Source organism: Arvicanthis niloticus, chromosome 13 (genome assembly GCF_011762505.2).
Source record: "Arvicanthis niloticus isolate mArvNil1 chromosome 13, mArvNil1.pat.X, whole genome shotgun sequence".
Taxonomy (NCBI): domain Eukaryota; kingdom Metazoa; phylum Chordata; class Mammalia; order Rodentia; family Muridae; genus Arvicanthis; species Arvicanthis niloticus.
In genome coordinates, this window is record NC_047670.1 from 72,145,959 (window position 1) to 72,168,647 (window position 22,689).

Genomic DNA, 22,689 nt, shown 5'->3' on the forward strand with positions numbered 1-22,689 from the left:
TTGATGGGTCCTTGGGGCTACATGGTAGGTACGGGCAGAGCTCTGTGGAGCAAACCTGAGTGACGGTAACCACCACCATCTTGTGACTGAAGTTCGGCACCCCACTACCACCTGACCCCCCAAGACACTCACACTCCTTCATCATGCCGATGTCCACACAGCGTTTGAGTCGGCAGGCCTGGCAGTGTCGCCGGTTGTCCTTGGTGATGCGGCAATCTCCATTGAAGGGACAGGTGAACAGGGCTTTGCGCTTCATGCTCCGCCTGCCGAGACAGCACAATTTTGCACTGAGTTGCTGACCTTCTGGCTCCTTAGTCCCAAGAACAGTCTCCAGGGTTTGTAACTATGGAGATCTGACTACAAGGCCCTCGGATGTCCATTTGCTTGGTGCCTTGGGCCACCCTCGGTGACCCCGAGTCCCATCTTGCACTAGGTGTTCCAAGAGAAATCTAGCAGTTCACAGTCATTGGAATATGGGGGTTAAGACGGCTACAGCCCTCAGACAATCAGACTCACACCCATGGGTGGGGAAAAGACACCAGACTTAACTTGCTGAATGTCATCAAACTGAATGTCTAGGCATTGTCGGATTGTGCCTACCTGAATGGTATCATGAGTTCTTTCTCTTCTGAGTGGAAATCATTCTCTATAAGGGTGTCTCTTCATGAGGAGAGCTTGCATGAGAATACAGCACCAACATTCCCAGACCCTTGGATCCACTCGAAAGACTATTGGTATGACCACCTCACTTAATAGATGGGCTCACTGAGGTTACAAAACTATTCAGTAAGAAATTAAGGCTTCAGATCAGAGAGTCTTAGCGATCCAAGGCTCAGCTTCTATCTTCTTGGCCTGCTTTCAATGCTAGAAACTCAGAGTGCTCAATAAAGTTGAGCGTGCAATCAAACAGCCGCTGGCAGCTGCTCCTTGAACACAGCTCAAGGCCAAGTGGGCCCAGGGTGAAGGAAGCACCTTCTATTGACTCTGGACTTTGGCTCCAGTATCCTTCACTGATGACAAGTCTTACCCAAGGGTGCAACAACACAGCTAGGGTTATGATGAGAGAGGATAGTGCCAGACTATTGGGGTAGTGAGACTTTAAGTCTCCCCCCAACACACACACACACTGTCTCTTCTTGTAAATGAGAGAGAGTTCCGGGAGACATTGAGTCGTGTGTCAATGTCCACCTTTGTGGGGACAAGAAGCTTTCAACTTTTGCTTATATACTGCTACTACAAGGACAGTCCTTTTCACCAGCAGAATACAAAAGCAACTTGGGAACCATCCGGGTTACCCAGGAATGAGGTCAGAGCTGCCACAATGCTCTATTCCAGGACACGAGCCATGCACCCTCCCTCCCCCTCCTTCCCATCGTGGTTCTTGAGGTTTCACCTGTCACCACAAATGCCCACGAGTCTCTAAACCTCCTGGAAGACCAGATGTTTCTAATTCGGAGCAAATTTCTCATTTCCTTTTTTGTTCCCAACTAGGCATTTTGTCTGAGGTCTTAGTGGGGCCGCTCTCTTCTCCACCCACCACCGTGTCTAGCTAAGAGTCCTGGCTGTGAACCCACCCAGACCATGGGTGCCAAGACACACTGCTGCCTAAGGTGGCATGGCAAAGCCTTGAGCAGTCTCTAGTGGTGCAGAGGGTTTCTTGGACACGGGCTGAGTATCCTTCACGAGCCTGTCTGTGCTTCCTCAGGCTTCGGGGGGGGGTCTTGCCTACAATCCTCACTGAGGCACTGTCGCTGAGATAGAACACTGTGACAGAGTGGCTTCAGAGAGAAAGGTTCAGGTTACAGTCTATTGTAACAGGGAAGTCATGGAGGCAGGAATGTGATGGAGTTGCTCATATCACATCCGTCCCCGAGTGTTGTCGTTAATTCTCAAAACACAAGAAGACGCCTGAACCTTTATGAAGCTTTTAAGATATAATAATTATTTTAAGGTATGGTAGCCAGTTCTTCCTGGGTTCCTCTAAATATGGAGGTGGGGAAGGAATGGCGTCTGGGAAGACATTTTGACTTCATGCTTTGGGAGTCACAGAGAGTTCGCTGGCTGCCTCATCCTCTGAACCAGAACCAGGTCCAGAGCTGGCCTTTCAGGTGTGTCTTCTTTAATATGGATGTTTTCTGGGTCATAGGCCCTGCTGGCTTGAAGACCAATTTATTCTCTGTCCTTCTACCTTCTAAAGGCATTTTAGACACGTGGTTGTTGTCTAATCTCGGCCCACAGGAGTCGGGGCAGCCAGGCCACCCAGGCCTGGCTCTGTGCTTTGTCCTAAAGATCCACACCCTACCCTGCCTTCCTCCCAAAGCTAATTGCCTATGAGCTAGTTTGGTTTTGAGAAACAAGAGCCTTCTCATTCCACGGGAGCTCAGTGCCTCTGCTGCTTCTGCGTCTGAACCCTGTCATTCTCCGGCTGGCTGGCAATTATACCCTAGTTCAGGAAGGGGACCGGGGGTGGTGCAACCAAGCTAAATATAGAGGCAGTTTCTAGAAAGCCAGGGGTTAGAGAGGACATTGACCAGTTCTCATGCCAGAGACCAATTCATCAAAACATAAGAGAGACAAGAAGTTCACAAAAACATAAAGTGCCAGGGGCTAGGGCCTCAGGCTGAGAAGTGGGTGGCTTCTGCCAGCAACATGGTGTCTGCGTTCTGACAGTGGCTGTTTTAGAGATCTCAGGCCTGGGTAGGATACAGGAGCTGTGTGGAGTCCTAGATAGGGGAGAGTATGTGAGATCAGGAACACATTACCTAAGTTGTTGTAATTACCTCACCTCACAGTACGGTGTGTGTGTGTGTGTGTGTGTGTGTGTGTAGTGTGTCTGTCTGTGTCTCTGTCTGTGTCTCTGTGTGTGTGTGTGTGTGTGTGTGTGTGTGTGTGAGAGAGAGAGAGAGAGAGAGAGAGAGAGAGAGAGAGAGAGAACAATGCATTGTGTACCTTAAATATAGACCAGCTCTCTTTGTCAAAGCTGAGTAAAGCAAGTAAAGTCACCTGACTGACATGGCCATTTGCAGCAACACTGATGGACTCTAAGCAGATGCTTGTCAGAACTTTCCAGAAGGTCAACACTGGTCAAGGCCATAGCACTACTTTCTGGAGGGCATGAACCCTTAAATACCCAGGCTAGAAATCTATCCTGTGGGTGGATCAGGAGTGTGAAGGAGATTGAAGACTGCCAACTTCACCTGTTCCCTTGAGACCCCGAGAGCCTGGAAGCTGATGTCATGCCTCTTGGGGTGTCCAGCCTAGGACTCAACAGACAGCAGAGGGCCAGGGCATTTTTGCATTGTATGCTGTTTCTCCTGATGTCCAGAGCCACAGCCATGGCAGTGACCACAGCCCAGTTCCAGAGTCTTTGACTGAAGGGAAGTCCCTTCAGAACCCATTGGCTCAGCCTTCAGTTTTTCATCTGAAATTCAATTATTTCTATTTTGAGCCTCTCCTGCCCTTCCACTCCTGCCAGAGATCTCTGCTAACCCATTTCACATGCACCTAAGTCTACACAGTGAAGACACAGAGAAAAGGGTCTCAGAAAGTGAGATATTACAAGAAATCCATAGTAGTTGTTATCCCAAGAGTCTTTGTTTGTTTGCTTGTTTTTGGTTTGGGTTTTTGGAGACAAGGTTTCTCTGTATAGCCCTGGCTGTCCTGGAACTCACTCTGTAGACCAGGCTGGCCTCGAACTCAGAAATCCTCCTACCTCTGCCTCCCCAAGAGTCTTCCTCACCGACATTTGACATTTCTCCCCATACCCTTAGCGTTTTGGCTGAATACGTATTATCTTTATTCTATTTTTTTTTTTTGTTTTTGTTTTTGTTTTTTTGAGACAGGGTTTCTCTGTATAGCTCGGGCTGTCCTGGAACTCACTCTGTAGACCAGGCTGGCCTTAAACTCAGAAATCTGCTTGCCTCTGTCTCCCAAGTGCTGGGACTAAAGGCGTGCGCCACCACTGCCCAGCTCTTTATTCTATTTTTTAAAAAGATTTATTTATTTTACTTATATGAGTACACTGTAGCTGTCTTCAGACACACCAGAAGAAGGTATTGGATCTCATATAGATGGTTGTGAGCCACCATGTGGTTGCTGGAAATTGAACTCAGGACCTCTGGAAGAAGGTCAGAAGTAAGAAGTCAGTGCTCTTAACCACTGAGCCATCTCTCCAGCCCCCTATCTTTATTCTATAAGCAATGCCAGAAGGCATAATGAAGGCTCAAGGCCCCATAGTTAATAAGGACAGTAACTTAATACAGTTAAGATTTGTGGGACTCCAAAGCTTCTGGTCTTGCACTCTAGGCTCTCCGTCACGAATCTATCACCTCTTGGTCCAAAATAGAGCAACAGTCAAATGCATGCCTTCCCAACCCAAGAACAGACGCAGAGGCCATCTGAAGGACTCCTCTGGGGTGAAGAAGACTGGGTGACAGGCAGTGCCTGGCTGGCCGGGTTGGAAGTGAAGGGGTAGCATCCGGCCACGTGAGCCTCCTGCTCTGTTTGCCTGTACACAGACTGGATCCTTGGGGTATGAGGGTGAATTCATGCGGCTAGCTCAGATTAGTACCCCATTTCCCACAGTCTCAACTCCTGAAGCCGCTGAATGGCCAAAAGGAAGAGGAAGCTTCTCGATATCTGCGTGGCTGTCCCTCTTGACAGTCCTACCGACTTTCCCTCCCATGTTTTACTCTCTTTCCTAAAAGCACGCGACTCTCGCAGCCATCTGTCAATAGCCATCCATAGCCTGTAGCGTAGGTAGAGGGAGAGCAGACCTGGACAAAGGTCTCCTCAGCATCAGTGACTTCCCAGTGAGTCACCGACTTGTGCCCACAGAAGGCCAACTTTTCTATCCTCTCCACTTCACTTACGTACTTTGCATTTGAATCGACTGAACAGTTCCCCCTTTCTCTGCTTCCTTCCTAATGCATTCTTAGAAGAGTTAGAAAGAACAGGCGGATGTTCCTGAAAGCAGAACCACTCCCCGTGTTCCTGGATCCTCACCCGCCTGCCTTTCACCCACTGTGCTCTGGAAAACCCATAATCAACGAGGCCACTGAGGACAATGGGGCCAGCAAATGAAAACACATTTTTTTTTCTCCTATTTTGGAGTTCACAGCACTCAGCTTCACATGAATTTTGTTTGTTTGCTCGTTTGATTCAGGGTCAGGGGTCAATCTAGGGCCTTGTACCAGATATTCAAACACTCTACCATTGAGCTACACTGCCAGCCTATAAAGTTTTTGTCAACAGATATTAATAGGATGGGGGAAGGCAAAAAGGAGACAATGAACTATCTCTCAATCTAGCTTTCAGGACCCCCTCCTGAATTTCCTCATCAACCTTGATCTCTTTCTTCACCAGAGAGTCCCTGGGACAATTTTCTTTGTCTTTTATAACTTTGTTTTTTACAACAGACCTTATGCAGAGCCATTCGTGACTAGAAATCTATATCAACCTGTAGATTATTCATTACTATTTTATGAGGTAGCTCTCTATATTGTCACCTTTTGGGACTTTGTTAGGTTCTGCTTGTTGAATACATAGTCAAGACTCTATGGGCATCTACAAGTTTACTTTGCAGGTCTTTTATTTACACCAGAAATAACATCTGTGGTGTTCATGTTCTCCAGAAGAACAGGAAGTGCATAAAACATGGAACAGTCGATGGGAAGAACTGACCAGCACTGGACTCTTAACTCCCGACCACAGAACAACAGAACCTTGACCCAGACTTCAAACTTCATAATCACCTTTGGACGCGATTGATCGACTCCCTGGGCTTCCTCACCATAACTAGTGCCTCGGTAGTGAGAGGCCAAACCAAACACTAATGGTTGGAGAAGATAGCTTGTCCCTGGGCTTGGGAGTAGCCCAGGGCAAAAAACCTCCCCATAGCTGTCAGGCTGGGGTAGAGGAAGCTCCTGAAGAACTGTATCTTGGTCTCATGAATCTCTGTGGTCCCAAGGAAGCCATGTCTAACACGGAGAAGGTACCAGCCACCTCTATACGCAGATATAAGTCTATGGAGTATTCAGGCAACTATGTGAACTGGGTGAGGGGAGAAAGGAGGTGATGTAGCCGATTCTTGTTACCACAGGAGTGGTGATCTGTCTCTGAAGCCACTGTAAACCCTGGAGTCCTGAAAGTTGCACTGTCGCCTGTGAGCCTTGAGTTACACTTTTCATCATCTTGATTTATGTATGCTTTTTATCTAGTCTGCTTGTTGAAATACATACAGGGCTGGTTCATTAGCAATGAGCTACCAACAAACTGCGTTGCTCACAGAGGAATTACTTCATGCATGTGGTTTCTCCACAAGGCACACCATGGCTTCTCGAATTTTAACGGAATACACAACACTTTAGTACTAACTTAGGAACCATTTTAAGTAACAAAACCACCAATAACTATAAAAAAAAAAAATCCAAAAAGGACAACAGCAGTAAGTCAGGAGCCAGCCAAAAGGGCACTGTGACAGGAGAGGTAGCTCGGTGGTAGAGTGCTTGTCTAGCATGTTCTCCTGGTCTACGGGGGCGTGTGGGGGATGACAAAAACACAAAGACATTTGCGTAGAATGAAGGCTAGAAGAGAAAGCAACATGGTGTCCTTGCCCAGTCTTTCCCGAGAGGGTGTGTGCCAGGTGACTCAGCTCTGTACCGTCCATAAATGACAACCCAGGTGTGGCAAGGATCGGTTCTGGTAAATTCTGTCAGCTGGGAACATTTTCAAATACAGGTCTCACACACAATGAGTATCACCTGCATCTATATGAATTCATTTACGTTTATTTATAGACCAGACGTAATTCAAGGAAAGTCACCGAGATCTCTGGAGGCATCAATCAAATGCATCTGAGTTAGGTCTCCTCTAGGGAGAAACTGACCTTCACTATATCCTGGTCAACCAAGTCAACCCTTAGGGTTCCATTTTCCAGAGCTGGGTCCCAGATAGAAGAGTAAGGTGACTTGGGAGTAGAGGCTCCATGAATGAATGAGACAGCTCTGAGAGCGGTTGGAACATCATAGAGACTGGTGACATGTGGTCTCTAGTGAGTCTCAATGTGGCAGCTCCTGAGTTTATGTCTATTCAAAGTTGATAGGTGAATGTTTGAAAGAAAACATACCAGGATAGGTATTGGGAGATGGCTACAGAAACTTTTATTGGGCAGAATTCCAAGGGAGATTAGCACTGGCCTGTGTGGCAGAAAAGTCACATGCCACCCTGTATTCTATACTTCCCATAGTTCTTTTCTGCATATCATCTCATTAAATCTCAGATGTGGGCACATGTGTAGAGCTTGTTAGCTGAAACACAGGGGCATTCAGAACGATTAAGCGAGGTGGGCATTAAAATGATGGCGTGGACAACACTCAATGTACTCCTGACCAGTTTTTTGGTGATGTTGGTCTCAGTGAGCACCCAGACTTTGTCTCTCCATAGGTGGCTGCTCCACCTGCCTTGGCAGCAAGGAGCCCAGATGGCACCTGGCACATAGGATTTGAACTCTGGAAGACCTAACCTACAGCAGTGTGGGCTTCGTACTGCCTTGAGGTCTGACAGAAGTGACTATGAAACAATAGCCACTGACATTGTTGGTTTGGTTCCCTAACTAGGGACCCGCTTTCTGGGAAGCCAAGAGGGCAGCCTGTGCCAGGCCAAATAGGTAATTAGCACCAACAGAAACCCTAGTGCCCAGAGATCAAAATTGCTCCAGGCCATGGAACACTGGCTCCTGAGTAAAGGGTTGGTGAGTCAGACCCCTGGGATGGAGGAGTGTCCCACACCAGAGACCTGCATGCAGAGTCTCTCTCTCCCTAGGCCAGGTGAGCTTACCTACCACTTCCTACCACTTCGGACTACCAGGCTGAACTTGTCATCTGGTTCTGAACTTGACTTGCTCTTGCCTTTGCTGACAATGCCCTGTTCTTCTGTCTACCCACCTGCAGTCACTAGTTATTTCCTAGGGAGTTACTTCTGGAACATTCTCTTTCCAATATGTGCTGGATGCTAGTTTTCCAAACTTCCTGCTTCCCGAATCCCCTCCTCCCATCCTTTCTAGTCCTCCATCACTGGCTTTGTGCAAGGCCATCTTTGGACCTTCCCAGTACTGTCCATACACTGCCTGTGCCTGCAGTCCTGGGCTCACATAAGAGAAACACTGGAACTTGGTATGACATGTTTGGTTGATATCCCTGGCAGGCCTGCCATTTTCTGAAGGGAAATGAGGATTTCAGAGGAGGAGTGGACCAGGAAAAAAGGTGGGGATAGGAGTTGGGAGGAGACAGAGGAGAGGAAACTGTGGTCTGGATGTAATATATGAGAGAAGAATAAATAACAAATTAAAAAGAAACAAAGAAAATAAAGAAAAAAAGAGTGCTGGAGGAGACACTGGCCCTGACTGACCTAACACAAATGATGTGCACCCCTGAAATTGACTGGCAAACTGCCTCTGGTTCACCTGGTTAAAGCAGACTCTGGGTGAAAAGCCCAGCACAGATTGAGTTTGGTAACCATTGAAGGCTACAGTCTCTCTCATTCCATGGACGAGTGTAGAGGAATGAAGAAGCAAGCAGAAAGGTCAGATTCTGGGGCTTCCCCAAAGACATGCCTGGCTTTTAAATGAGGAAGCTGTAGCTCTCAGCAAGGAGGAGGTTCATTCAGAAGGACACAGACATGTGGCTCAGTGCAGTGGCTGAAGGGCTAGTGGAAAGAAATAACCACCTCAGAGAGGCGATTTCTGAGGGGTCAGAGGACACACTGGGACTGAGAAGATTCAAAGAGAAAAGACCCCACAGTAACTGTAAGAGCCACCATGTTCCACAGAAAGCATAGGGGCCTTCTTGAGTGAAAAGCTTGCCTCTCTCTTTTTTTCCCTCTGGAGAAGGGACTCACCTGAAGAAACCTTTGCAGCCTTCACAGGTCATAGCATTGAAGTGGAAGCCTGTGGCTCGGTCTCCACACACTCCACAGATCCGGGGCACATTCCGGTCAAAGTCACCAGGGTCAGGCAGGGAAGTGCTGGCTGCCATTGCCTCCATCCCTGTAAGAACGGCAGGCAGGTCAGAGCCAGTGAGAGTCAATGCCAGATGCAGCTGGCACCTTTAGCATAGCCACTGGCCACTCTTCCCTTCCTGGTGGAAGGTGGGTGGCAGTTCTTTGGCGGAGAGTTTTCCTGGAGACAGAGTAAAGTGTGAGTTCCTTGGAACCCTTGCGGCATGGCTGTCCTCGCCAAGACAGCAAGAACAAGGCTCATGATCACACTGCATTCAAACCCTACACCTGCCAGCTCCTTTGGGAGAGGCAGTGGGCATCCTGTACACCACTGTCCTCGTCAGGAGAGATGGTCTGCTCTCGGAGGTGATGTGGAGAAATGTGTACACACGCCCTGGCACAGGCTCCTGCCTAGCTGAACAGGCAGACCAGAGTCAGTGTCTTACTCAGTGTGGCCTCCAAGAGGAACAGGGGAAGAACATGGGTGGGTCAACCCAAGCTCTTGTCCTGAGAGAGCCTGCTCCTTGCAGCCAGGCAGCCCAGGGCGCCATGTCCTTAGTGACATCTTTCTATTTTTGTTTCCGGTGCACTTTGTATGAGTTTGAATGTCCTTCCCAGCGATGTGAGTCATGACCAATTAGCTAATTTTGTTTTCAGAGATGGATTCTATAAGTGGGCATTATCAGCTAGACATGGATTTCACACTCGAGAAAAAGGGAGAGACAGGGAACGCTGGTACGCCCTTCTAGAGAAATGGCTGACCTTTCTTTTCCATTAGTAAATTTGGCCCCTGGCTTTGCTTACTGCCTCTGACTGTTGTGAGGCTCAGAGCTGACTCTAGGACACCTTGGGTCTCCCTAAAATGCTCTTGGATTCAATCTCTCAGTTCTTGTGAACCCTCTCAGAGTCATCACATGTCTAAGTGGCCTCTCTGACCTGAGACAAATGGGTCGGGAGGAAAATAGCAGAGAGATAGGGATGAGGGATGAGCGCCTGCTTCTCAGATAGGGATGAGGGATGAACACCTGCTTCTCAGATAGTGAAGAGGGATAAGAACATGCTTCTCAAGGATGAGGGATAAGATAAGCACATGTTTCTGAGATATGGATGAGGGATGAGCACATGCTTCTAGACAGGGATGAGGGATAAGCACATGCTCCTCAGACAGGGATGAGGGATAAGCACCTGCTTCTCAGACAGGGATGAGGGATAAGCGTATGCTTCTCAGATAGTGAAGAGGGGATGTTTGTCTGCTTCTGCCCCAGGCTCAGGTACAGTACATGAGAAAGGGGGTTTAGGGGCCTGTGGAATCTCAAATCTCATTAGTTTGATTTCACTGCACCCCAACACCACCTCTCCAACACTAGCTGTAAGGCAGTATGGATGTGACAGCTCCCCATGGGAAGCCTAGAGAAGTCCCAATCAAGGCATGCTGACAGCCACTGCTACTGGCAAATGTGTGGCTCAGACACTTTACTTTTGTTTTTAATGTCACAAAGAGCTTCATGACAAAGGAAGAATGGGAGCAGGTAAGCAGGATATGACATTGTCATTCCCAGAAGAAAGCCACACAGATGGCTGCTCTGTGTCTCTATTCCTGGGAACTGTCACATAACAGGAGTGAGATTACTGATATTTCCTTTGCAGCTCGTTTCAGACTTATGAATTATAATACTTATGAATTATAAGAATTATAATACACAGGCACACACACAAATATACTGTATATACATACTTTGATTAAAAGGAAAACAAACAAACAAATAAACAAACAAAACAAAAGAAAAAAGAAAAGCCCCGAAGAGATGAAACTGTTGGTGGACAGGAACACATAGCATCATGTAGGAGCAATATTCTCTCTTTGAGTGGCAGGTATCTATCCCATTTCTATTAAAATATAATGCTTTATATATACTTCTAAGAATATCTGAAAGCTCTCTTTGTAAGTTTTCAAAATTACATTTACTTATTTATTTTGCACGCCTCTTTGTACGCTGCACACAGGCCATGGTACACTTGTGGAAGTCAGAAGACAAGGTGAGAGGTAGGTTGATTCTCTCTCGCCACCATATGGGTCCCAGAGAGTGAACTCATATCCTCAGTCTTGGCAGCCAGTGTCTTTACCCGCTGAGCCATCCCAACAACCCCTGAATACTTTCTAATCTCAAAACAATTAAAAATAAAGGGGAAAGTGACTCGTGCCTGGCAGCATGGTCTCTACACAGATGTGTGCAACCTGTTGCCTATGCCCCATATGTGGCCAAAGATAGCCATGAACGTAGCTCCACGCAAAAATGTGAACTTGCTTAAAACCTAAGATGTGTGTGTACGTGTGTGTCTGTGTATATGTGTGCTTGTGTTTGATGGGTTTTGTTAACTTAATTGTGTGTCTCTCAAGCACGAACTTTGTGGCTGTTACCATTTTGCTGCAATGTCAAAAGGCTGAACACGCCTATGGGATGACTCCAAGTTCAGGGTGACTTCTACAAGATTCCAGTACATAGCAGGCATCTAAGATGTGGGCAAACATCTCAGGGCCTAATGTCATTATGGGTAACAGGAGAAGCTGTTTGGGATGCTTGTGGTTTCACCCCAGGTCATTGGAGATACTGCTGCACACCATAGTGTTGCTACAGAGCTGGGGTCAGCTGGGCTCCCAGGATATTGTAGGGTTGGTGGGAAAAGAGAATTTAATGGGAGCTGGGGAAGAATACCAGTTAGTTCAGTCCAACAAGACGAGTCCAACATCACATGACCTCATTGATGCAAGCCAGTTGGGGCCAAGGAACCACAGCATGGCTCAGTGCAGTTAATCACAAGAGAGGCATTGCCTTCACATCCGGGGGTCTTCTGGCATGGGGGCAGGGAGCCATTGCACTTGGCTGGACAGAAAGGCTACATCTGGCAGCAAGAGATGCAGAGCAAACAGGATTGTTGCAGGAGAGCAGAGAGAACAGCCAGCTCTGCTTGGAGTTATTGCTGCAACTAGGAAGCCAGCGCTTCACCAGAACCCAGATATAGAGAGAAGGCTCAGGACTCAAGGGTTTCAGAAGCTAGACATTCCAGGAGGCACAAGAAGAGAACAAGGTGTGTGTGTGTAGAAGGGAGAAGATGGGACACACATCCAGGAAGATCAAACACACTGGAGGACCCCACTGACCGGGTGGTCTACCTCTCACCCTCTCCCCCACACCAGAGTCCCAGTTACAGATTTTGCTGCTATGGGTCCCACATGTGCAAAGGCTGGCCAGCGTGACCTCTCCTTGCCACTCAAACACACAGAGATGGATAGGGAGCTTGTAGTTGTTGAGGACAAACCTACCTGAAGGAGCAGGGGCAAGCAGAGCCCAAGGATGCTCTCCTGGGAAGTCTCACAGATCTGTCCGACCAAAAGAACTCTGAAATGAGCAAGGGAGATATTTTACCTAAGGTATCTCTGATTTCCCAGCCAGTCCTTTAAGGAGCCCAACATGGAGCACAAGACACACCAGGGGGATGAGGTCCTGAGAGAAAACCAGGAAGGAAGGAAGGAAGGAAGGAAGGAAGGAAGGAAGTGACTTTGGAGACATTGGGGTTGTTGCTGTCAAGGATGAGGAGGAAGGAGCTGGACAGCAATCATAGTGGCTGTCCCTCAAGGCAGAGGACAAGCAGCATGAAACTGTTGCATGAAGTTAGGGAGGCAATTAGAACAGGTAAGAACCAGACCACCCTCCTGGTCAGTGGGATCATCTGGTGTGTTTGGTCTTTCTTGGATGTGTCCCAGCTTCTCTTTCTCCCTTCTGCTTCCTCCCACAAGGCTCCCCTTCTGAGAGAGACCCGATCCCCTGCTGCCCCCTTGCAGATTTGGGGGATACTCTGGGAAGTAGAACACAGGGTAGTCTAGAATCTAGTTGAGTACTAGATAATGAGCCAGCCAGGATCGCAAAGACTTCCGGGGCCGTAACTATGACGGTTGTGAGTGCAGCCCGGGCCCTGGCTTCTGAGGAGGAATCTGTGATCTGTTTGTAGAGATTAGAAGTAGATATGGAAGGTGCTGGGGGGGGGGGGGCGCTGGAGTAGGAACCACACAGCCTTCAAACAGGATGTTTCCTGCCATTTTCAGCTCTCTTTTAGACATGCAAAGCCTGAGGTAGGTCCAGACTCTGGGTCCTACAGGCATGACTGGTTTCTAAGGTGGGATGGAAAATTTTCCACTCTTCTTCCATCTGTCTGTTGTGAGACAGACAGATTCATACACATATGCTCACACCACACTTCCTCCCTGATAACACTAGGTGAGTGTAGAAATACATAGGTGTGAGGGTCTTGGAACCTGAACCCTGAAAAGGTGCTTTAAACCACACCCCAAGTGGAGATGGTCCAGTCTGCTTGCTGTTGCTGCTCTCCAGAGACCTCCGTTTCACAGTGGCCTGATTAGTTAGAGGAAGGAACAGTCCAGGGGGCCTCTAAGATCTGGGCTCAACCCTCCCAGCCCCCAAGCCTTTCCCACCAGCTCCTTAGGAACAACAGAGGTAAAGGCGGTGGATGTGGAACTTAGACAACTCGCTCCGATCCAGGCTGGCCCACTGCCGATTGTGAGTGATGGGAGGTCTACCTGCTGGGGAAAGACAGAACACTTGCCCAGAGACAGGTGTTCCCTCTATTCCCATGGCTCATGGGCCTGCGACCACACTGCCCAACAGTATATGGATTTGCTAAGCTTCTTTCCTGCTTCTTAGAAGTCTGGAATGAGAACAATGGGTAAAGGGGGGCCATTGCTTTCCTGTCTTCAATCTCTAAGGCTTTCAGAGGTCAGAGGTCATCCAGGTTGACCATCACCCTTGAACTTAAAAAAAAAATGTCTAGAGTCTATCTCACACATTCTAGGGCTGCTGATACAAACTTTGTTTTGTTTAATCCTCACAGTTGTCTTTGAGCTGGGGGACACGGGGAGAACCTTCGTTTTATAGATACCCAAACCAGAGTTCAGAGCATCTTCAGTGAGTTGCCTGGTGGTGGGTGGTACCAGCAAGGGCAAACAAGGGCAAGCTGAATCCAGTTCCAGAGCTGCCGTCTGCAAACTCCTCCCATTCCCGGTGACAGTCGTCGGAGCAGACACCTATGGCTCCATACTGGGCAGTGCTCCAAGACCTTCACAGGCTTCACTATTTAAGCCTAACCACACCCTCATTAGGCAGCATGGTCATTATCCCTGACTTAGGGATGGGAAAACCGAGGGAAGCTGATCGTGTTTGGAGCTTAGCTGAGTCTCTAACCACCCTGCCACACTCCCAGTGGGAAATCGCTCAGCCGCTTCCCCAGCCTTAAGGCCTGGGCAGTCTTCTTGTCTACTAAGTCGCGGAAACAATACAGACAACAACCCCCGAGGTCCTGAGGGAAGAATTGATGCCAGCTCCCTCATCTGGGAAATTCTGTCTACCACACAGTCGTCTGCCATCCAATCAAACTCTGGATGGGCCTTTCAGGAGAAATTATGTTAGAGCCAGTTTCTGGGTCCAAGGTCAAGTTGATATGAAAGTGTGTCAGAGACACAAGCTTAAAATGGGGACCAGTGGAAAAAAATATTTCATGTCCCCTGTCCCTTCAATCAATGACACCAATGACATTCTGATAACAGAGATCACCCTACTGCTTTTGCTGGGGCTGTCCCCAGAGCAACCTGCTCCTGACCCCGACCTAGCCCTGACCTCGCCTTAGCAAGAAATGAGATCACACAGTTCCTGCCCAACACGGATGTCTCAACCGTTGCCTCCCCTACGCCCCCACTTGAGAAGTTCAAACCACAGGTGCCACATTCTGACAGCAAAGACCCTGAGCTCAGATTAAGACCTGTACTCACACTAGAATCTCTTTGAAGGGTCCTGAGGGTGACTGAGCTGTGACCGTACAGGTGACCTGGAGCTGGAAAGGGGCTGACCACGGAAGTCTTCTCCAGCTCCAAGTAAGTCCCATTGTAACAAGGCTGTCACTGAAACTGATCCCTGTCTCCTGATAAGCCCCACCATACTTGGGTGGCACGCTCATCTTTAGATGTGAATGAACAGAAAGAGTAATAAGCCCCTGTGAACAGTATGACCCTGACACGCCCCAAGTGGTCAATGAGTGTCCAGGAGAGGGGTCTTCAGCCAGTTTGGGACCACATTGGTCAAAACTTGGTTTTTTTAATGGTTGTCAAAGCCCCCAGTCTTTCTAAAAGAAAATCAGAAACCAAGTCATTTCCCCACAGGGGAGGGAATCCCTCTTCCTGTCATTCACACTGACAGAGAGAACCGCACATCGGGCTCCTCTGGGGAGGCAGGTCTATGTGCCTTCTAGGAACTCTGCAAGTGGACTCGTGTGTACATGCCCATCTATTGCTTTTTTTAAAAAAAAATTAATTTAATTTTATTTTCTGTGTCCAGGATGAGCTCTGTACGACCCTTCTAACTTGTCACCTAGGCATAGCAGTATCAGGGCCAGCCACCGTGACACATTTCCTTCTTTATGCCCCACCCTCTCTATACCCCACTATTCAGCTCAGCAGAATCTCCCAGAAGAAGCAGGGATCGGGGTCAGGGTACAGAGTAAAAAGGGGAAGGGAGAAGGTTCTGTCCAAGCACACCGCATCTAAATGACCACCTGCTCACGGCCTCCTTCACTCTACGTAGTTAAACTCCTTCACTAACGTAGTTAATCCACGCACGGATTAACTATGTTAGTGAAGGCTGGAAAATACCTTATGCAGGCTACAGTTCCCGATGTGAAACCCTGATGGTTACCAGTTGTGCCAGAAAATCTCAGCATTGAAAGGTGACCTACTACCACCTAACCCAACCACCTTAGTGCCTTTCTAGAACATTCCTGTCAGTTTTAATGAAAAAGAGGAGCCATCTCTCATGTCAACCCACTCTCTTTGGATAGATTTTAGAGAGTTCATTAAGCCCAGAAGCCACGTAGTTTTCGATTGCTGTGCTGGGCCAGATTCTTTCGGAGCAGCGTAGTAAGCCATTCCCTTGAGGTCTTTCTGGGGAGGGCTTAAAGGGGCCACCACATGGGATCATTGTGCAATTAGAAAAGGGGACTTTTCTGCCACCAGACAGCAAATTGTCATAAAATAATAAGACCTACAATGCAATAGTGTGAGTGGGGTAGCCGCGGGGTGGAGAGGTAGGAAACGTTAGACGCATTTCAGCTTCACCCATCCTGGGTAAGCTCATGATTTGTACAAGGCAAGGCTGTGTCTGCCTCCGTGGGAGAGAAGGGGCTGGCAGAAGCCTGTGTGTGGCTGCCTGTGCTCCAGTCACGACAGTCAGCTGCCTCTGTCCTCAGCATGTCAGCACCTCAGCGCATTCATTATGCTTACCAAACACATTTAACCTCTAACTGAAGAATAATAGTAAACCCAGTGGCTGACCGACTCTGCAGCCGACAGGAAGTCTACCCTTTGAGCTGGTTCTTACTCAGCCATTTTGAGAATACTTATCTCTGATTTGCATCTCTGAGAACCTTTCAAAGTCATGACCTGGTACCCCACAGCATCAACGGTTAGAGAGTCATGCCATAGAAACTGGGCTACAAATTCCCATTTTTCCAAGAATCTCTTGGCTGATGGTCCTATCATGTCTGAGTGTCTTAGAGCTGGGCAAAATTCAGAGTTGGGAGCCCCTAGGCAATGAGACAGGAGACACATGGCTTGCTAGGTGGATTTCCACTTCTTATCAGCAATAGTTATTCCTGCCAGCTGCTCTTTTTCCAGTGGAAACTGTGCCCTCAGCTTTGTCAACAAGATTTCTGGGCTGATTATTGCTTTCCAGGTAACAGGCAGGAGGCCCCATCGTTGCTGTAAAGTGTGGGGAGCCCCCCAGGGCTGGAGGAGCACACAGGGAGTCAACCCTATCCTAAGACACAAAGCTAATCTCTCAGGTTTGACAGCTAAGCGAAACTGAGGCCCTCAGAAGGAAAGAGAGTTATCTAAGGCAACAGAACAAGAGAGTGTTTCCTCTCCACCACCCCAAAAATCCTAAGACAAATGAGCCATAGGATGGGGTTCATTCTTGAAGGCAGCTGTGAGATGGCCCCTATAAAAGCCTTGATAACAATGTCATGGCCATTTAATAGCAATCCCGCTCACACAACAAATACTGAGAAACAGAAAGGTGGATGAGGTCTAGCACTCGCCACTGCCTCTGTGTGGACAACTGCTGGCTTCAGCCTTCATAGCTTCATAGGCAAGGAGTCCATATAGCAGAAGCCGCTGATATGCAAGGGAGTGCACCTGGCCTGATCTTATTCCATGTGGGCGGGCCTCCCTAGGATATCAGGATGGGAGCGTTGCTCAGGCATATGGGATACAGGTAAAAGTTGGTGGGACCCAGCGACTTAGAGACCAAGAAATAAAAATTGGGGCAACCCCCAAAATACAGGCAAACCCAGACTCCTGTGAGTATCTAACCCTGCAATTGTTGATATAGCTGAGCCTTTGTTTTTTTGAAAAAAAATCCTCAGGACAGTAGATACAATGTTTCTTCTATTGAGACATCCCCTGGTGGGCGGTGTCCTCTGTGCACTCCCTTAATCCCAGCCGTGGAAAGGCAGAGGCAGGTGGCTGTCTGTAAATTTGAGGATAGCCTTGTCTAGAGAGCTGGTTCCAGGACAGCCAGGGCTACACAGAGAAACCTTGTCTCAACAAAACAAAGCAAAGCAGAAACAACACTAAACAAGGCATCCCCAAGCCCAGCTTTGGGTGCCCTGTGCCTCTCTCTCCAGTTGGGATGCTGCAGAAGTTCCTTGGAGCTCAGGAAGACACGTGACTGCTTGGCCGCCCTTGGATCCCTGCCTGAGTTGACCCTGGTCAGGTTTCTTTTAATTTCCCTGCTGAGACTGAAGCCATTTCAGTCCCTTGGATTCTCTTTGCATCAGTGACAAGGTAACACTCCAGATCCTTGTGAGTTCTAAGACACTGGAGGTCTGGCCTCTAAAGCCATTCACTACCTCAGCCCTGTCCCTAAGCAGTGTCCTCCCCTGACTACTCATCCACAAATAGTAACACGTAGGGGCTGCTATGATGACCAGAGGAGATTCCCAAGAGGCCATCATCACAGAGCTGTGCTTGCTAGATCAGTTAGAAGAATGAGAGGGGCTGCAGGTTCTACACTGGGGAGGACAGAAATCCTTCACTCCACCCTAAGTCTCAGATGTTGTCCAGGAAGTCTCGCATTTGCTGGGCTGCATAAGTAACTAGCCCATCCATCCACTTGCCATGCCCTGCAAACACTGGATCATTTCTCTCTCTCTAAATAAGCAGAGAAACTGGCCTGCATATCTAGGCTCTCTTTATAAGGAAGATAATGTTTGTGGTTTCCCAGTTGCTACTCATTACTAACCCCTGGCCTATAATCTGCTATCTGTCCCCTTTCACATCTATGTCCTCACCACAGAGGGTCAGAATTCATGGCAGTACCCCAGCTGTCCTCCTGTCTGTTATGAGGAGACAGGTGACCTTTACCCTACTCCTGCCCCCTACTGTGTATAGAAATACAGGGAAAGGCAGATGCCAAGGGGCTATAGCTGGGAGGTGACAGTCAGATATGTGGTACCCTGGCTGCCCCAGGTCCTGGAAGGTCCTGGAAGAGGACCTGATGCTGGCTGTAATGAGACCTTCACTGGCTTTCCCATTCACTCTAGGTGGCACAGGTTCTTCATTGGAATCAGTGACAGGCTCCAGGTTTCTCTGAGATAAGCAGGCTTGGCAAGGCCCAGCTCCCATGAAGGACCAACTTACCATAAGGTGTCCTCTCTATCTTCTGGGTCCTTAGTGAGGAGAGATGTCCCCATGAGTCCATGCGGCTTCTCAAGGCCTAGGCCAAGTGGGACAACCTCAGCCTTAGAGGACACAAGCAGTCACCCCAAGCAACACCAGCTGCTCCCCAGTTTTTGGATAGAAACCTCCCCCCATACCTTTCATTTGTTCGGGGTCTTACCATCCTTGTGTGTAGATCCCTTTGGGGACCCACTTGAGGGCAAGGGGGCAATGGTGTTTCTTCTTGATCTTAAAGTGGTGGACGCTGACTTCCGCTACCTAGTGTTTGTACCGAGGACTGAACCTAGAGCCTTGAGCGCACCACCCAGAATTCCACCACTGAGCTATCTCCCGGGGTGCTGCTTGGCCTTTGATAGTGACCTCTGCCGAGCTTTAGCACACACTACAAAAGCAAAGCTCTCCCTAGAAGCTGGAAATATATGATGAGCAAGATGTAGCTCTGGGTTCTTGAAGCTTACGGTCCACAGGGGATGACAAACAGGACCCCTTGATGGAGGGTGACATGTGATAATGCAGGTAAGCACAAGAAAGGACAAAACCACTTAGGGGGGCCCCTGGCCTCATCTCCACGGGATGTGGTGTAGACCCAGAGCCCTAGGGGAATTCTCATAGAGACATTAGTCACTGAGCTACGAGGGTGAGGCAAAGGAGAGAGAGTGCTAGAACATTGCAGCCCAGCTCCAGGCCAAAAAAAAAAAAAAAAAAAAAAAAAGTTTCAGGAGAGAATACTGAAAGAACAAATGGTTTAACAAGGGTGGATGGAAACTAGACAAAAGGCAGCTCCGCATCCCCAGTCAACCCTCTGTTCATCAAGTTCTCCAGAGTGGTGAGATACGGTTGCCAGGCACAGGAAGAGCTGATACCTTCCAGTTTCCAGCTCTCCAAACCTGCCTTTGCCAGGTCTCTCAGTCTACCCTGCCCTCTTGGCCAACAAGTCACCTACTTGTTGCCAGGGATCACATTAAGGAAGGGGCTGGGTGTGAAAATATACAGTGCTCACAAACAACTTACATCATGGGCAGGGGTGGCCAGATGTCTATCAACATATGCCAACCCGTATTGAGACCAGATGTCCAAACTCACTGCTGGTCCATACCCAAGCCTCACCTTACCCTCAAAGCTCCAAGGGAAAACAACGTTTGAATTTAATGTATCAGGCCAAATACTGTTGGGGGAGGGGTTCCCACAGGGCCACAGGGTGGTAGGAGAGATCTTTGCCCAGCTCCTGCCCGTTGGGCATCCTCCTCTTCTTTGAGTTTCCTTGGAACCCTTGGCAGAGGGAGGTGGAGTAGATTTAACTCATAGGACAGCTTTTAATAAATGCTGCCTTAGGAGGGGGGAGGAGTTAACCCCTGGGTCTTAAGAGGAATGGCTTTTCTCTCTTCTGGTAGTCAGCAACCTGCTGCCCACAAGCAGAGACCTAAGTAGAAGGTGGCTCATGGTCAGCTTCCCCACTGAGCCGTACATAGGTCCCGTACATAGGTCCCGTGTATGAGGCAGAACGCCCCCTGGCTTCCAGTTTGCCAGCAAAACAAACATCAGGGAGAGGGTGTGAAAGGGCAGCTCGGAGCCCGACTCCATAAAGGGATAGAGCAGAAAACATGCTGTGTGCAGGACCCTCCCCATGCCTGCTGTCCCCTGGAGCTAGGCTTTGCAGAGAGAGGAGATGATGATCAACCGTGCTTTATCGCTACCGTCCTCCCTACCCAGGCCTGCTTCACCGCTTCACCGTGTACCTGGAGCCGCTGCCAGCCAAGCATCCGGTGTACAGCTTTCTAGGCTAGGCCAGTGGCCATGGCCCTTCCTGCCCCTGGGAGGAGAGGTGGGTGACCCCTCCATCCACTGCTTCCCCTTCTGCCCCAGCACGCCTCCTGACCTGCAAAACAGCTCTGTAGCCGGGTTCTGGATTGAAGTTTAACAGAGACAAAAATAATTCCTCCGAGTGAGCTATTTTCTGCCCGGCTTTTGGAATAATAGCTCAGGGTGACAGGCAGTGGGGGTAGAAGCTGGCCATGGGCCACCAACCTGTTAGGTGGTTTTCCTTGCCCACTGCCTACTTCCCCTGGAGACAGGCTTTAAAGAGACGTAGCAACTCAGTAATCAGCAGAACTCAGTCATGACTGTCTATCAGGTGCTGTCACCTGCCACCACCTGTAGCCTGGGTGGAAAGTGATGGTCCAGCCATGTGGGAGCCAGGGGTGGTAGGTCTCCATAGTTCTTGCTCCTACACTGAGTCTCAAGTAAACTATACAAATCTCACACGACCATTGAATCAACCAAGATAAAACAGTTCTAGATGTGTAATAGAAATTGTCACACTCCATCTGTAGAAACGTTAGCTGTTGCTTTACTATGATTCTCCCAGGTACTGAAGAGAGGGAGTAGATTTCAGGAAGAAGGCAGAAGCTAAGAAAGACACATTTAAGGATCTGAGGAGCATGGTCAGCTCTCTGCTGGCTCCCAGGAGCACTAAGTCCAGCTGGGGAGAACCTAGCACAGAACAGGGCTTGGGAGTATAGCTCAGTGCTGGACCACAGAGTCCCAGGTTCAATTCCCAGCACCAAGCACAGGCACAGAGGCCTTTGTAGTGTGAGCTGAGCAGCCGGTTTGTAACAAAGCTCCATTGTTTGTGTGGTTTTGTTTCGTTTTGCCTAGCATCTCTTTAACTGTTTAGCGCCTTTTAGTGGTTTTATTTGCTTGCTTTGTTTGTTTGTTTGTTTGTTTGGGACAGTGTCTTATGTAGTCCAGCCTGGCTTCTAAGTCCCTACATAGTCAAAGATGACCTCGAACTTCTGACGCCCTGCTTTCCTTTCCCACATGTTGGGATTTTGGGTGTGTGCCACCAAACCCAGTTTGTGCCATGCTAGGGAGTCAAACCCAAGGCTTTGGGCACACTGGGTGAGCACTTTACCAACTGAGCCACGCCCCTAGCCTTGTTAACTTTTTAAAAATCTTCTCTTAATGACTTTCTCTCCAATGCTCATGGGGGATCACTGACTGGAGAGACAGGGAGGGGGGAGTGAAGGAACTCCAGGTGTCACCTGAACTCTCTCTGGATCACTCACCACAGACAGGGCTTCTATCCTCTACTCCTCCAGTGAGAGGCTTCCTCCCTACCCCCCCTACCCCCACCCCCCCACTGCCCCACCCCCCTCTGACTCTAGGCATCGCTCACCTGTTAAAATAAAGTAGTGGAGCATGCCAGAGGGCCTCAGGAGGCCCTGGGTTCTGTTGCCTATGCCCCTCACTCACTAAGTTTTAAAAATTCATTTTCAGCTGGATGGTGGTGGCACACTCTTTTAACCCCAGAAACAGGTGGATCTCTGTGAGCTCGAGGCCAGTCTGGTCTACAGACTGAGTTCTAGGACAGCCAGGGCTACACAGTGAAACCCTGTCTTGAAACCTGCCTCCAACTCCCCTTACCAAAAGAAAAAAAAACATTATTTTAAAAACAGAGAGATTTCAACTGATATAAAGTGCTTGCCATGCATAAGAACCAACGTTTGGATCCTCAGAACCCACGTAAAAGCCAACATAGTGAGTATTGAGCCTGTAATGCTGGAGAGGAGTCAGTCAGACAAAACAGGTGTAGGAGGGACAGAGGAACACGGCTTGAGATTGACCTCTGACCCCCACACATGCACATAACCCCATCCCCCACGTGCATTGGAGAAAAAAAGAAAGAGCGATGGGGAGAGGTGGATGGATTTCACTTAAAAACAGGACAAAACCGAACAACACCTGTCTAGCATGTCCGGCTTGCTATAAAAACCTAGCTGGATCATGCAGCCACGCTGGGCTGTAGCTCCAACAGAATCCTTGCATGCCTACAATGGGCCCCATCCCAATGGGCGGGGAGTCCTTCTGTCCAGCTCACCTCGCCTCTCCAGCTTTAC

The 22,689-nt window shown here is 48.8% G+C and overlaps 1 protein-coding gene across 2 annotated transcripts in view; it reads right to left on the minus strand.

Moving 5' to 3' along the window:
- The window catches only part of Vdr (vitamin D receptor), a 54,652-nt gene that overhangs the window by 22,663 nt on the left and 9,300 nt on the right, over positions 1-22,689 (minus strand). For both annotated transcript variants that reach the window (XM_034516200.2, XM_076911983.1), the window contains exons 2-4: positions 12,317-12,392; positions 8,896-9,043; positions 133-263 (exon numbers count right to left, since the gene is read on the minus strand). In XM_034516200.2, the coding sequence (XP_034372091.1) occupies positions 133-263; positions 8,896-9,041 (277 nt within the window). In that variant the 5' untranslated portion in view covers positions 9,042-9,043; positions 12,317-12,392. The remainder of the gene's footprint in view (positions 1-132; positions 264-8,895; positions 9,044-12,316; positions 12,393-22,689) is intronic.